We start from the raw sequence: 14,662 nt of genomic DNA on the forward strand, positions 1-14,662 counted from the left end.
ACAACTTAATCTTAACATTATATTTATGAATTTTTTTATATAAAAAAAAAGACACGCGTGTACGTATAAACTAGTTATTGCAAAATAATCATTGCATAAATAACTTTTCCATGACTAATATTTACATTGCTAATTCCTACATAATTTGTCTTGGAATCAAAATAGTCCTAAATATTTTAAAAAGGAAAAACGATTGTGAAAGCAGACAGTCCAACAAAAAAAAAAAGTAGTGAGGAGGAGAAATTGTGAAAGCAGACAGTGCAGATAAATAGCAGGCGTTCACCTAAAACCCTAAACCCTCTCCTAAATCGCGAGAGCAGCAGAAATGGGGAAGAAGAAGAAGAGAGCCGAACGAGAAGCTGAATCGGAACCTCTGAATACAGAAAACCTCAAAAAGCAAAATGATGCCCAGCTCGCGAATGGGGGTTCGCTGGAGGAGCAGAGGAAGAAAAAGAAGAAGAAATCGAAAGAAAGCGTGTTAAAGAAAGAAATAACCACAGTTTCCATAGCATTACCTGGCTCTATCATTGACAACACTCAATCACTCGAACTCGCCACACGGGTAACTTCCTAAAATTCATTATCGTCTTCTCTTTCTCATTGATTTTTTTTACATTAGAAATTTTTTGATACACACAACAACAACGACGATGCCTCAATCTCAAACTAGTTATGCTCTGTTGTATAAGTCATAATTATCCATTCTACTACATTTGAACCGGTTTCATACCCAATGTAGTGTCAAGCGTGTGTTTATTAGAATATGTCTATGGGGATTTAACTTAATTAGCAGCTACTCCATTCCATATGGTCCCGTTTCGGTTGTTGTGTTAGCAGGGGCGTAACTAGCCCTTTGGTATGAACCTAGTATTTTGCACGTGGAGCAAAATATATACGTGAAAACCCACTTAAATTTTAATTATTGTTAGATTTGAACCCATAATTTTGAAGATAAATGAGTTCAGTACTAAGAATCTTAAAGGCCTAACCTATCAAGTTAAAATCATTGATTTGCCTCTTGTTGTGTGTGCCTAGAAAACGTCCCTACACATTGGTTATCAACTAATACTACTAGTTTTGGTACTGCATCCCACCTTATCGGGGTTTAGCACCGGCAATGCGAAGCTCATAGGGATGAGTTAGATGAAATAATGTTTGAGAGGAAACAAAAAGTTGGAAGTGATAAATGCATACAATACTTGATTTTTTATGCAAGTTATGAAGTGTTTATGGTTTACCATCCAAGTGTTCTAGTAGTTTTTAATTATGTTACTTGTCTTCTAATTATTTGTTATTTTTCTATCTTATATGGGCAGTTGGCCGGCCAGATTGCTCGTGCTTCCACCATTTTTCGGATAGATGAGGTGCTAATATTTGGCAAGTTATTGATTTGATCATGTGTAGATTTTGTTGAGAGAATTGGTATCGCTTTCAGTATGTGGACGTCATGTCTATATGTTTGAACATATGCATACAATACAAAATCTCTAACTGGGTTACGTGTGGTTCAAAAGTGAAATATCTTGCAACTTTGAGTGCTGAAATGAGTTGTAAGTTTTTTTCTTGCACAGGTTGTTGTATTTGACAACAAAGGTAGTTCAGTGGACGGTTCAGATCCGACTATGGAGGACGAGTCACATGATGATGAAAGTGGTGCTGCATTTCTTCTAAGGATTTTGAAGTATATGGAGACACCTCAATATCTTCGGAAGAGTCTTTTCCCCATGCATAACAATCTAAGATTTGTGGTGAGGATCACCTCTTGAATTATAAGAAAAATGTTAAAAATAGTGTGGTTTGCTTGAATTATGAAAACTAGTTTTATTATTTGAATAAGTTACTATTGTGTAATTGAATAAGTTTAATTCAGTACTAGATGGTGCTTGGTTATTACTTATTAGCTTTGAGAATTGATTTTGATATATTTACTTTTTGTACGGTAACCGAAAAAAGGTTGTGATTAACAATACTATTTTAATGATTTAAAAATAATACAATTTTGATGAGGTTTACTAATTAAGTGCACTGAAATGTCCAAACCAAACAGGCTTAAATTGAATCAATTTCGTGATTCTGAATCTTAAATTCACTATTTGTATTCAGGGTTCATTGCCGCCACTTGATGCCCCACACCATTTGCGGAAGCATGAATGGGCTCCCTATCGAGAAGGTAGCATCCTAAAGAATACCCCTATCATTTGCATGTGTGTTATGACTTGCACACTAGCAGAAGATCAAAGAACTAAAAGGACCTTGCACTCAGTCACTTATTAATTGTTAATTTTCTTCTTTGCTAAACTCTCCTATAATGAATGTGTTTCAATATTATGCTTACAAACACATTTTCCATTCCATATCTTGCAACAACTTCGAAATGTTGATAGAAGAGAATAGCAAAATACATCTTATATGTAAATGTTGCTCTCCATATACAAGCTCAGACTATCTTGATTTCCGTCTCCCAGCATCCTCCATTGGGGAGGTCTGGCACACGTAGTTTTGGCCCCTTGGATCAGCAAGGGTGTGATTGAGATGGTATTTGATATAAGTGTTTTTTTTTTTAATTTTTAAGTTGCTCTCCCCGATAGTACAATCATACATGAAAGTGATGAACAGTGCGATCATATACGAAAATGATGGCCTTTTCTTTGGCATATACGTAAATAATTACGCGCGTATGGCTGCGTGCATGAACTTGTCTCTGTCTATTGCATTGGCATTTGACGGAGTTATTGGTGGATACGAATTCTGGCCACTTGAACAATCTATACGGTGTAGGTGCATAATTAAAAAATATCTATATCTCTATTTAAATATGATATATGGTGTGATGGTGCAGAAGATGTTGCAACAACTTCGAAATGTTGATAGAAGAGAATAGCAAAATACATCTTATATGTAAATTTTGCTCTCCATATAAAAGCTCAGACTATCTTGATTTCCGTTTCCCAGCATCCTCCATTGGGGAGGTCTGGCACACGTAGTTTTGGCCCCTTGGATCAGCAAGGGTGTGATTGAGATGGTATTTGATATAAATGTTTTTTTTTTTAATTTTTAAGTTGCTCTCCCCGATAGTACAATCATACATGAAAGTGATGAACAGTGCGATCATATACAAAAATGATGGCCTTTTCTTTGGCATATACGTAAATAATTACGCGCGTATGGCTGCGTGCATGAACTTGTCTCTGTCTATTGCATTGGCATTTGACGGAGTTATTGGTGGATACGAATTCTGGCCACTTGAACAGTCTATACGGTGTAGGTGCATAATTAAAAAATATCTATATCTCTATTTAAATATGATATATGGTGTGATGGTGCAAAGTTTGTTGCATATGATGGCTTACACTTGATCTCTGAACTTCAGGTAGGTCCTGTTGAAAAATTCACTTTACTGATGCTACAACTTTGCACCTATTTATTGTCTTTAGCTAATGTATTTTGACCAAAAATAGTTATTTTGTTTGGCATTGAAGCACAATTTTTGTTGCGTATCGCTACCTAAGTACAAGAGTTGGAATATAAAAATTCTAGAAGACTATATAATGTAATAGTCTGTTTTGTTTTCATACCAATCATGTTCCTGGTCAGTTTTCAAAGATATAATAAATGGATTATGGTGCAAAGTTTGGTGCATATGATGGCTTACACTTGATCGCTGAACTTCAGGTAGGTCCTGTTGAAAAGTCCACTTCACTGATGCTGTAACTTTGCACCTATCTATTGTCTTTAGTTGATGTATTTTGACCAAAAAATAGTTATTTAGTTAAGGATCGAGGCATAGCTATTGTGTATAGCTACCTAAAAACAAGATTTGAAATACAAAAATTCTAGAAGATTATCAAAATTTAAGGGCCTGTTTGGTTGTCAAAGCAAACATGTTTCTTCTTTGTTTTCAAATATATGGTAAATGAGTTATGGTGCAAAGTTTGATGCATATGATGGCTTACACTTGATCGCTGAACTTCAGGTAAGTTCTGTTGAAAAATTCTATTTACTGATGCTATAACTTTGCACCTATCTGTCTTGATTAAAGAAAAAAGACTTTGCACCTATCTTTTGTTAAATTGACATATGAAGTTCTAGATGGAAATATAGTAAATAGAAAAACTAAGGGCCTATTTGGACTTAATACGAATCTTACATTAGATGTTTAAATTACCTGATTTTCCTTATCTATCAAGTAAATTTCTTTCTTCTCCTTGTAACATCTTCTCAAAATAATTTCTCAAGTACTTTTGTGATCTGGTTATCCCTTTTGTTTATCGTGCTGTGTTGTGATCTAAATATCATCTTGACATACTTGCTGGGTAGGTAACACCTCGAGACATCTTTTTCTGTTTCTAGGTGTCACATTGAAGGATCGAAGTTTAAAATCTGGGAGCACACTTGTTGACATCGGGCTTAGCAAGGTACTTCATGCTCCAATTTCGATGTGTTGTCTTACTTTGTGTACAGCCATGTGGTTGCTACTTTTTTCCTTGTAGTGTAGCTGTTGTCATCATGACTCTACCATTTCTGTAGCTGATAGGCAGATTCACTTTGAATGTTAAGAAGCGTATGTATGCAAATGAAAGAAGAATCTACTCACTAGCAGAGTTTGTAACAGTAATACAATTGGAGCTACTCTCGTATCTCATTTCTATTTCATATTCTTCAGATTGGCTGTTACAGTTATCATTGTTTTAATGAAATATTGTTAAGATGGGCTTAGATATGAAGGAGAACAATACCTGGAATGGGGTTTCAAAATATTGGTAAAATGGTATATTAAATATGGGCTATGAGGCAGTGTTTAAAAAAGTGCCCGCTTCCTTGCTTTAAGCGAGAAGCTGCACACTTCACCCTGCTGGGGCGACTCAAGTGTAGAAAAGCGACCGCTTCCTGCTAAAAAGCGAGATGGGGGTTGTTGCTTTTTCTCGCTTCACGCTCTTCTCAACACTGCTATGAGAAAGAAACCCACATAGAAGCTGTATGTAAATTAGGTAATATTGTTATTCTTTTTTGATTTATTGATCTTTATTTGCTTTCAAAAGCTAGAACTTTGCCATTTCCTAGGGTCCTTTTTTTCTTCAAAATATGAAGTTGGTCAGAAAGAATAGGATACATGGAGATGGAGTACCTATGTGGATTTGGTCACCAGCTTAATGTGAAGCTAAGTGTAGATTCTTTATCAGACTTTGAGGACTGTGAAGCTTAGTGTAGATTTTTTTCATTCTATGAGGAATATTTGGCTTGATGTTCACTCATGAGGTTGGAACGCTGAATGATCGAATTGGGGCCTATGTATGCAGTGCTTTGGCATTGCTTCCTTTCCCCCTTGTTTTCCAATGGTGTGGTTGCTTGAAAAGCAAAAGTTCTATTTGTCATTAATAGGATGTTTGGGATTTTATGTCCCCCCTTGTCTTCAAATAAATTACTATTGCTGCATCCCGGAAAAAGAAATTGAAACATTGTTGCCATCTTCTATTAAAATTTTTGGTTTTTCTGAGTTGGCCATCAGTTTATATTGCTAGTTTTACGCAGCCTGTCGCAATTGATCAAGTCATTGACCCAGGAAAAAGAGTGACAGTGTCCATGGGAACAGAGAGAAACTTGAATGCAGGTCTGTACCAGAACTATACAACTTACATGGCTGTATATCTTGCTTTCCTTTCAATATTTGTTGTGCTTTATTTGACTGTTACATTAATTTCCAATTTTAACACTGTTATGGCTACTCAGGAGGTGTTGATGAAGTAATCTGATTGAATAAAATTTGTTTTTACATTGTTGGAATCTTTTCTGCAGACAAGTTTACTGCCCCCCCCCCCCTCCCTCTCTCTTTAATTTGGATATATTTCTCTCTCTCTTTTTCCAACATGTATGTGGTGGTTTTGATAGGGCATCTTTGCAAACCTTGTTGATGTTTGTAGACTTCAATATAGTTTGTAGCTAACCCCGGCACAATGCACTGTAACGTTAAAACATTCTTAATTTCTCAAACTTATCGAACTTGCTTACATGATGTTTTAGTATAACAACCAAGGAAACAAATGCTTCCAGAAAACTGCCTGCAAACCTGAAGTACTGCCACTGGAACTGCTCTATTCAATTAATATTGTTGTTGGCTACTTGAGTTCACAATTCCGAATTTCAATTCTCAGACATACCGCATCAGGTCGTCTCTTCTTCAACACCTAGGGAAGATGCAGGGATGTATTGGGGATATAAAGTACGATATGCTCCAAACATCAGTTCTGTATTTAAGAATTGCCCATACGAGGTATTTGTGGTTTAGTGTGCTCAACCCCTGCTTCAGAAGCAATGTATAGATGATAACTGTGTAACACCTTTTGTTTGATTAGGGAGGGTATGATCACTTGATTGGTACCTCAGAGCATGGTCTTGTTATGAAGTCCTCGGATCTTATTCTCCCATCATTCAGGTATACTCGTCTACAGTTGGTGGTGAAATTTTTGTATATAGGTAGCCACCTTTCTTGTCTTGTAATACTTGTAGCTCAATATGTTCCTAGGCTGAATGATTTTGGAAAGCATCTCCTTTTCATCTTTATCGAGTAATGCTATATAAAATGCGTGTTGACCATGTGGAAAGCCATTTCACAGCAAAGTCTTCAAGGGAAAGAAAAGTGAGGACAAATAACATCTCCACCTTTGGGACTTGTTAGCAGAGAAAGCTTCTTAATTCCTGTTGTCTTTTCATTTTTCATTGGCTGAATTCCTTGCTATTGTGTTGTATTTGACTGAAGGACATCTACTACTACAGTGTGTAGGTCTTGGGTACTTTTATCCCCTAGTTGCCTTTCTTACATCAAGTCATAACCCAAATGTTTTCTGCTCATAAATCCTAACCTTTATACTCTTCCATTTCTCTATTTATATGTTCCCCCTTTTTGGGCTACCAATTCACAACTTAAAAAGCTGGTGAGCTCTGTAACAGGGACCCGTTTCTTGAATCTTGGCTAATTGTTCATGTTTTCAATCGTTGTTTGAGGGTATGGTTTGTTCTCTTCTTATAGGGTCTTGTGCAATTCTCCCCTCATGAGTCAACTTTTAGGGTTGAGTTGGTTGAGTTAGATCTAATTTCCATATTCTTAATTTGGTAACAGAGAGAGACATACCATCCTTGACCTTGGTCTACTCAATGTTGTTCTCTCAAGTTATGTTGCCCACGCTCTAGATGTCTAGTCCTGAGCATACGGTATGGGGGGTTGTCTTCTTACAGGATTTTGTGCAATATCACCTCATGACCTAATTCTTAAGGTTCAGTTAGGTCTAATTTCCATATTCTTAATATGGTATCAGAGACAGACCATCCTAGATCTTGGTTTACCCAATGTTCTGCTCTCATGTTATGTTATCTATGCTCCAGATGTCCATTTCTGAGCATAGAAGGAGGGTGTGTGTTAAGAGTGTACTTTTTCAGTGTACATGTTGTTGTCTCCTTGTATGGTCTTAGACAATCCTCATCTCATGAGCTAGTCGGCCTAATGTTCAAACTTTTAATAGGTCATATTTGCTCTATCTTCATATCAACATTAAATAGAAGTGCAGAAGTCTTTTCTTGCTTTCTTTTCTGAACGATTTTGCGTTACGTTGAAAATATTATTCTCGTATGACGGCTTTGGGCTACCTTTTCATGGAACTGGGTTATCCTTGAAGTGAGCATTGAGCTCAAAATATTGTGTATTTATCTGTTAATTCAGTTGGATTTGTCTTGATTTGTCTTAATCTTTAGGCACCTCCTAATTGCTTTTGGTGGACTTGCGGGGTTGGAAGAGTGTATAGAAGAAGACAAGAGCCTAAAGGTACTATTTATGGAAAGCTATTTAATTGAATATGCTAGGTCTCCAAATGTTAGAATCTTTATTTTTGATGAAATGAAGTATGTAGGTATTCCTTTATTCAAATATAGGTATTTTTAATGTTTGAATCTTTATTTTTAATTTTTAAATGATCACCTTTCACGTCTTGCCCATGAAATTAGAAGCAATTTTTCTGTGGCAAGTTGTAGTTTCTGTGACCATCTATCTCCTAAGTCACATTTTCTCTTATTTAGTCTCTGATCAACTTTGAGCATATAGGGACAATATTTAAATCATTCTGATGTTCCAGAACATTAAGGGGTCGTTTGGTAGGATGCATTAGATAAGCTAATGCATGCATTAGCTTTGTGTATTAATAATACATTGTTTGGTAGACATTTTGAACCTATGCATTAGTTATGCAAGCATTATTTATACATCCTATTTGGTATTATCCTATGCATAACTAATGCATAGAAAACAATGGTATTAGCAATGCAATGAGTTTTAATGCATGCATTAGCTTAGTTAAAGACAAAATTGTCCTTCAAAATTTATGCTTGGTTAAAATATGCTAGTTAGTATATTAATGCAAGTTCAAAATAATCCAAATAGTGAGAAATAAAATTATATCCCTAGTAAATAAATAAATACTTAGCATATTTTCTTTTTTATAAATAAATATTTAATTTTATTTTACAATATAGGTAGACAAATAAAATAATTTTTTAAAAACTTTTTCATATAAAAACATTTCTCAACATATGTTTCTTTTAAAAAGTTAGAGTGTGGACTAGTTTTGAGGGCATTTTTGGAAACAAACAATTCTTTTAGAAACTGTGCAATGCTTTAATACATCAAACCAAACAATGGATAAGAAATATGTTAGCATAACTAATACCAGCATAACTAATGCAAGCATAACTAATACCAGCATTACTAATACACCCTATTCAGCATTATTCTTATGCACCCTACCAAATGACCCCTAACTGCTAGAGTTCTAATAGATTTACAAGTGTTTAGTGAGGGAAGAAGCAGATGAGCTATCATTGAATTTTGATCTTTTACCATTCAGGGGAAAAGTGCGAAGGAGGTATTTGATTTATATTTGAATACATGTCCACATCAAGGAAGCAGGACAATTCGGACAGAGGTACTTTTCAGGCCTTTTTTATGTGTGTGTGTGTCTCATGTTTCTAAGTCAGAGCAACTTTTTTGCCACCAGTGAGGTGTCCACTAATAGTACTTCCGACCTTTCCTGCAAACAGGAGGCCATCTTCATTTCTCTCCAGTACTTACAAGAGCCAGTCGACCGTGTTTTGCAGAAGATTTAGTACCTTGGAAATTACCAACCACCTCAAGAACCTAGAATATATGTCAGAAGCTTCTGTATGACCTCTTCTAAGCTCAGATATTGAAAAATCTGTCAAGGGGAGGAAATCACGAGTTTATGGCAGTTAGTGGTGGCTCTTCCAGATTTGGGGATTCGAGATGTTTGGATTATGAGTGGGTTTTGATTGCTCAGAGAATTCACTTGGCTGTACTCTTCTGCTGCTCTGCTGCTATAATTTTCTACCAATGGCAGCTGAATGAAACATATATTCCTGCCCAAACTTCCAACTTCAAACCCCTGTTTGCGTGCATCAAGTTGGGGAGTGCTCAAATTTTGTGACCATTGTTCGCATTCATTTGATAGTCTTCTTCTGCTTTCTTTTGTTTGTACTCTCTTTTTAACATAAAACTAACCAGGTGAAAGTGAGTTTAAGTTTTGACTTTAGAGTTTTGTAGGCTGGGTGTCAATTGATTTCCAGGTTGAGTTGAGCTGATTGGTCAACTATTTTTATTGTGTACCTCTAGTTCTATTATTTTTCAAGTGTCAACATCGACAACACCAACAATTCTGTCTCAACCATATGAATTCTTATTGTTCGTGTTGCTTTATTTAAGCTTTTCTTGTTCTAATATTATTGAAAAAACTAGTTTTTAGCACACTAGAAGTTCTCTCAATTTTCTATTGGCATGTCTTTGATCAGACCACGGACTCATTGACAAAACGGAAAAAGGCCAAATATACTCATGTACTATCAGAAAAGGTTTAAACGTATCCCTCGTTATGCTTTGAGTCCAAATATACCTTTGTCGTTACTATTGGTTCAAATATAACCATTTTCCGTTAAGTTTGTCTAAAGTGGACATCAACCCTACGTGATACTGACATTTGATGAGGTGGATGCCGCATGGCTTGCCACCTCAGCGCCCCTAACCCATTTTATCCCTCCCTTCTATTTTTTCCACCACTAAAATTTCTTTCCCCTCCACCACTATTACCGCTACCATGAAACATATTTTATTTCAAAATTTAGTCTTTTATATATAAATTAGGGGCACTGAGGTGGCATGCCATGTGTCATCCACCTCATCAAATATAAGTGCCACGTACGATCGGATGTCCAGTTTGGATAAACTTAACAGAAAATAGGGATATATATTGACCCAAAGTATAACGAAGGGTATATTTAAAACTTTCTCATAGTACAAGGGTATATTTGGTCTTTTACCGTTAGACAAAATATTTGAAACAACTAAGTAGTAGGTTTCCTTACTTTTGCATATAGATCTTGCATGCGGCCTTTTACCTCATCATCTCAACGAAAATTACAAAATAATAGCTTAGAACTTCAAATTAACGTGCATTTATAGCTTATTTGGCCAAACTTTTATAATCGGCTTATTTTGTGTTTACCTCAAAAATACGAGTAACAATTAAATTTGATTTGTGATTTTAAAGATATGTGATTTAGTTCAATACCAATTAATAATAAACAAATATGAAGTAGAAATGAAAGAAATAAGGGAATCAAACCAATATTACTCAGCAGTGGTGACCTCGAGCTTAGTGACCTCGAGATGAACTAAGAGCAAGTAAGAACAATAAATGTAAAGGACAATTCTAATGAACAATTAGAGAGAAAAGTAGGATAATATATTCTTTGCCAATGATTGGATGATGTTACAAATGATTGGGGTCCCCTTTATATAATAGGAGAATCCTAAATAAGGTACATTTCCATTTACAGTAAAAAATCTTATTGGTACAGATGTCTAACCGCCTAGTACGGAATCATACAATCCTATTCCGGGATTTACGCCATAATTTTGTGGACGTGGCAGGAATCTCGCTCATTCTGTTAGATATTCATAACGACATTATTCCGAAGCCGAGCATACTCGGCTTCGATGTCCATTGTACTTTGATCCTCGGGAATTGCATCCTACCCGAGCTCGGTTCTGACATCGGGCTCGAACTCGGCCTCCCATGAACTCGGGCTTAAGACGGACCTTCGAGCCTATAAATCGGAGCCATATGATTTTGACCGTATACAGATAGTCCCCGCATTTCTTAGAATAAGATGATAAGAAATGACTTGAATCTCGATGATTCGATGCCTCGATCCTGACGTCAATCTCGTGATGTCAGCGGTTGAAGTGACTAAAAGGTCACTTTTACGTAATTCCCAGAGTCATTAATTAGAGACGGCTGACGGCCGCCTATTTGGCTTCCCCAATACGCTTGAGTGACCCCTATAAATAGACCAACTTCACCACTTTACAAACTTTACTTCTATAATCGTTTTCAAAATCTCATTAGCTCTTTCAACCTCTCTGAGTTCATCCTTCTTTCTGGTTTGCCTTTACTTCATCATCAACCCCCTCTCTGTGAATTTCTACACCATAATGGCTAAAACATCTAAATCTGTTCCCCAAAAAGAGAAAGCCTCTTCATCATCGTGGTCGCCCAGAAGTAAAATGAAGGTGCCACCTCATATCGAGGAGTGTATTCCCCCGCCGTGTGAAACAACATCCAATTTCAAAATTGAAAAACCTGTATCGACCCTAGGCCGATGTGAACCCATGTCCCGATACATATTGTTTACCGTGAAAATGGTAACAATAATTAAATTTGTAAATGAGATTCTAAAAATACGTGATCTATTTTTATGCTAGTTGTTAGAGCAGTTGATGCTAAGAGTATGGAGTTTAACAAAGAGATGCAAGCTAAAACGGGAAGTAATCAAACCAAAGGGCTTGCCGCCCGAGCCTCGGACTAGTTGATGAAGAAGCCTCGGGGTTGATATCCGGCTCGAGCTCGAGCTATCAGGGGTAGTCGGGAATTGGATAACAGTTAAGGTATGGTCAAACAAGGCTCTTTATGGCCAATACCAAGCAATAAATGAAGAACACGTATGAAAATGATAAACGCTAAAGTGGCCACGAACGAACAAGTTAGAGAGAAGAAAGAGAGAGAGAGAGAGATATTATTGATATTGCGTAGAGTAGTTGGAGATTTGCCTTATAGAGTGTTAACGACTCCCCTTTTATAAGGGGGGGGGGAGCCCAAACTTAGTACAAGATACGTTGAGTGATAAAGGAAACGGGATGAGACAAATAACTAGCTTCATGACGTATGCGTGGGCCAATGTTAGGCTGCCCAAATAGACTTAATCGACTCCGGATGCATTCTTCGAAAGCTTCCCGTGTTCGTCAGGGTTTTGGCCGATGTTATCTTCGGCTGGGTATCGACAGATCTCGAGGGAAGTGATCGGCTCGAGGTCTTGAGCCTCCGAGGCGACCTACTGAAGCAATTTGTCAACGAGAAATCGTTCCTCCGATTTCACCGTGCACAGATAGTCTCCACGTTTCTTAGAGGGAAGCGATAAGAAATGATTTTGACACCCCACTTCACAGGCTCCCGTAATGACCTCGTGCTGATGGCGCAACCCCTTTTACAAGTGCCAAGACATTTCACCCTTTCGCTTTTTCAGGGTCGTCCGTTGTGTTATGACTCCTCATTCTTCGGGGTCATAATATTGCAGTCGATTCAGCTTCCATGAACACATTGATTGCACCTGCTGTTACGCTTTTCGAGGGAGATAATGGCGCCGTCGGTTACTTTGCCCCCGTATAAATGGGGCTTCTTGTGATCAGTTTTTCATCCAAGCATTCTTTGATATCCATCCTTTCCTCCTTTCTTGATATTTTTAGTCTTTGCCGTCTCGCCATGTTTGAGGCCCACGACCTCAAGGTCTTATGTCAGCGTCATGCGTGCTATGGCCCAATTCTCGATCCTTCTTTGGTTGGACGAAGTTGTGCTGTTGTGATGCTATTGTTGTTATTGTTGTTGTTGTTGCTGCTACTACTGCTGTTGTTGCTGTCTCCGTTGGCTCGGGGCAATGAAGTAGAGGATTGATTTTCTCCGACCCGGGGAGATACTTGGATTATGCACCGCTGCTCAAAAGGGGGCTCAGATTATACACCGCTGCTCACCTTTCTTCCTCGGCTTGGCATGTTACACCCCCTTTTGGACTCTTGGGGGTATGGCGACAGTCTCTACTAGCTGTTACCTCCCGGGCCGAGGCAACATCTCAAGAAGTGTCTTTACAATGGTAGTACTGGCGGAGTTCGTACTAGCCAAATTTTTCACCCAGCCACTTCTTGTCTTCTTCCGGCGTCTCCTTCGTCATTTTTCTCTTCTCCCTCGCTTTCCTCTTCTATATCCTTCCTTCTGAAGATGCCATTCCGGGAGGATCAAGATCAGGTCCCTGAGGGGATTGGACTTGGAAGATATCTTTGAGGTCATACGCCTGAGGAGATGATGCCGGAGATGCCACACTTTGGGAATAAGTTAGATTCTTGGACTCTTGTTGTATGCATACCCTTGAACTTCTTTATTTTTGTGTAAGGATCCCCTTGCGGGCTTTTGTAATCATATGTAAGGACCCCCCGAGGGCCGTTGTAAGCGAACATTTTATGAATACAAAGATATTTCCTTGACTCCTGCCTTTGATACTTGCTGTATTTCTTTATGTTTGCGGCAGCTCTGATCACACCCTTAATCGTTGTTGCTAGGAACAACAGAGGCATGGACAAGTTGCTCTGCTCGGGTGATGACCGCTGGTATTATACCTTAGGAACCCGTATTATTTTCTTGGAAAATGGAGCAATACTCTTTAGGCGGTGGGCCCCGCGCTTTGACAGTTCTGCCTATGGCGAGAGCGAACTTAGTAGCTGTGTCTTCCTTCTTCTGTTATGTTTATACGGGCATTTGTAGGTATCGGATGGTCCCCCAGGGGCGAGGCTGTACTCCTCCGTAGAGGGGGAGGAGTTGTAGGCTTCCGAGCCAGGGGATGATGGCGATAAATAGGATATGCACTCGTAGTGCGATGGAGCTTTTAGCGGGGCTAAATGGGTCCGTGTCTCCGACGAGAGAACATCATCCGAGCCTACTGTTCTTGAAGTTTTTGATTCCGGAGCGGTGGTTCCTCCGAGTGATCATGCTTCAACCGAAGTCGATTCTTTCTAAGGCCGAGGGGGATAGGCCAACAAGGGTGTGCCTCGGCCTTCGTGGAAATCTGCCGGCTTTACTTCGCGGTGAGCTTCGACACAGATCTTCCGCATCTCGTGTCTTCCCTTCCTTATTAGGGTTTCCCTCTATAGGACTTTGATAGGCTCAGGTTTGAGCTGCTCTACCCTGGGGCTAGACATCGGAGAGTTCTAGATGAGGGTAAGTCCCTTAGGATCCTTAGCAAGGAGAAGGAGGTTGAGTTGATGCACTGGTGATATGGGGCTTACCGGAGCTCGAATTATGAGAGCTATTTGATAGGGCAGGTGACCTCTCGTAGTAAGCGTTTCGCTTTTTTAACCTTTGAGGTTAGGCTTTTGCTTATTCTTTAGTTGCAGAAAAAAGACGAAGGCTCAGGTGCAGGCTCAAGCTTCGGTTCGAGTGGATATGATCGCGAAGCTAGAGTCTGATCCCTCGAAGGTCTGGATCGAAATAATCGATGCTCGGAC

At 38.5% G+C, this 14,662-nt stretch overlaps 1 protein-coding gene and 3 non-coding genes across 4 annotated transcripts; all 4 read left to right on the top strand.

The window, feature by feature from the left end:
• The first annotated feature begins 236 nt into the window (after positions 1–236).
• On the top strand, positions 237–9,754 carry LOC104232630 (uncharacterized). Its single transcript, XM_009785887.2, has 11 exons — positions 237–562; positions 1,317–1,364; positions 1,572–1,748; positions 2,104–2,170; positions 4,351–4,415; positions 5,530–5,608; positions 6,150–6,268; positions 6,351–6,430; positions 7,744–7,813; positions 8,889–8,966; positions 9,082–9,754. The coding sequence occupies exons 1-11, from the start codon at positions 326–328 to the stop codon at positions 9,145–9,147; spliced, it is 1,086 nt and encodes a 361-aa protein (XP_009784189.1). The 5' UTR covers positions 237–325; the 3' UTR covers positions 9,148–9,754.
• LOC138882023 (small nucleolar RNA snoR101) lies at positions 3,344–3,405 on the top strand. Its single transcript, XR_011403483.1, has one exon. It is a non-coding gene; the product is annotated as a small nucleolar RNA snoR101 (small nucleolar RNA).
• LOC138882024 (small nucleolar RNA snoR101) lies at positions 3,646–3,707 on the top strand. The gene has a single exon (XR_011403485.1). It is a non-coding gene; the product is annotated as a small nucleolar RNA snoR101 (small nucleolar RNA).
• LOC138882018 (small nucleolar RNA snoR101) lies at positions 3,947–4,008 on the top strand. Its single transcript, XR_011403479.1, has one exon. It is a non-coding gene; the product is annotated as a small nucleolar RNA snoR101 (small nucleolar RNA).
• Positions 9,755–14,662: the final 4,908 nt, after the last annotated feature.

Source organism: Nicotiana sylvestris, chromosome 1 (genome assembly GCF_000393655.2).
Source record: "Nicotiana sylvestris chromosome 1, ASM39365v2, whole genome shotgun sequence".
Lineage (NCBI taxonomy): Eukaryota > Viridiplantae > Streptophyta > Magnoliopsida > Solanales > Solanaceae > Nicotiana > Nicotiana sylvestris.

Coding starts and splice junctions, on each gene's coding strand:
- LOC104232630 (XM_009785887.2), top strand. CDS start 326: ATGGGGAAGAAGAAGAAGAGAGCCGAACGAGAAGCTGAATCGGAACCT. Junction 7,814..8,888: donor AAGAAGACAAGAGCCTAAAG/GTACTATTTATG, acceptor TTTACCATTCAG/GGGAAAAGTGCGAAGGAGGT. Junction 8,967..9,081: donor GCAGGACAATTCGGACAGAG/GTACTTTTCAGG, acceptor TCCTGCAAACAG/GAGGCCATCTTCATTTCTCT.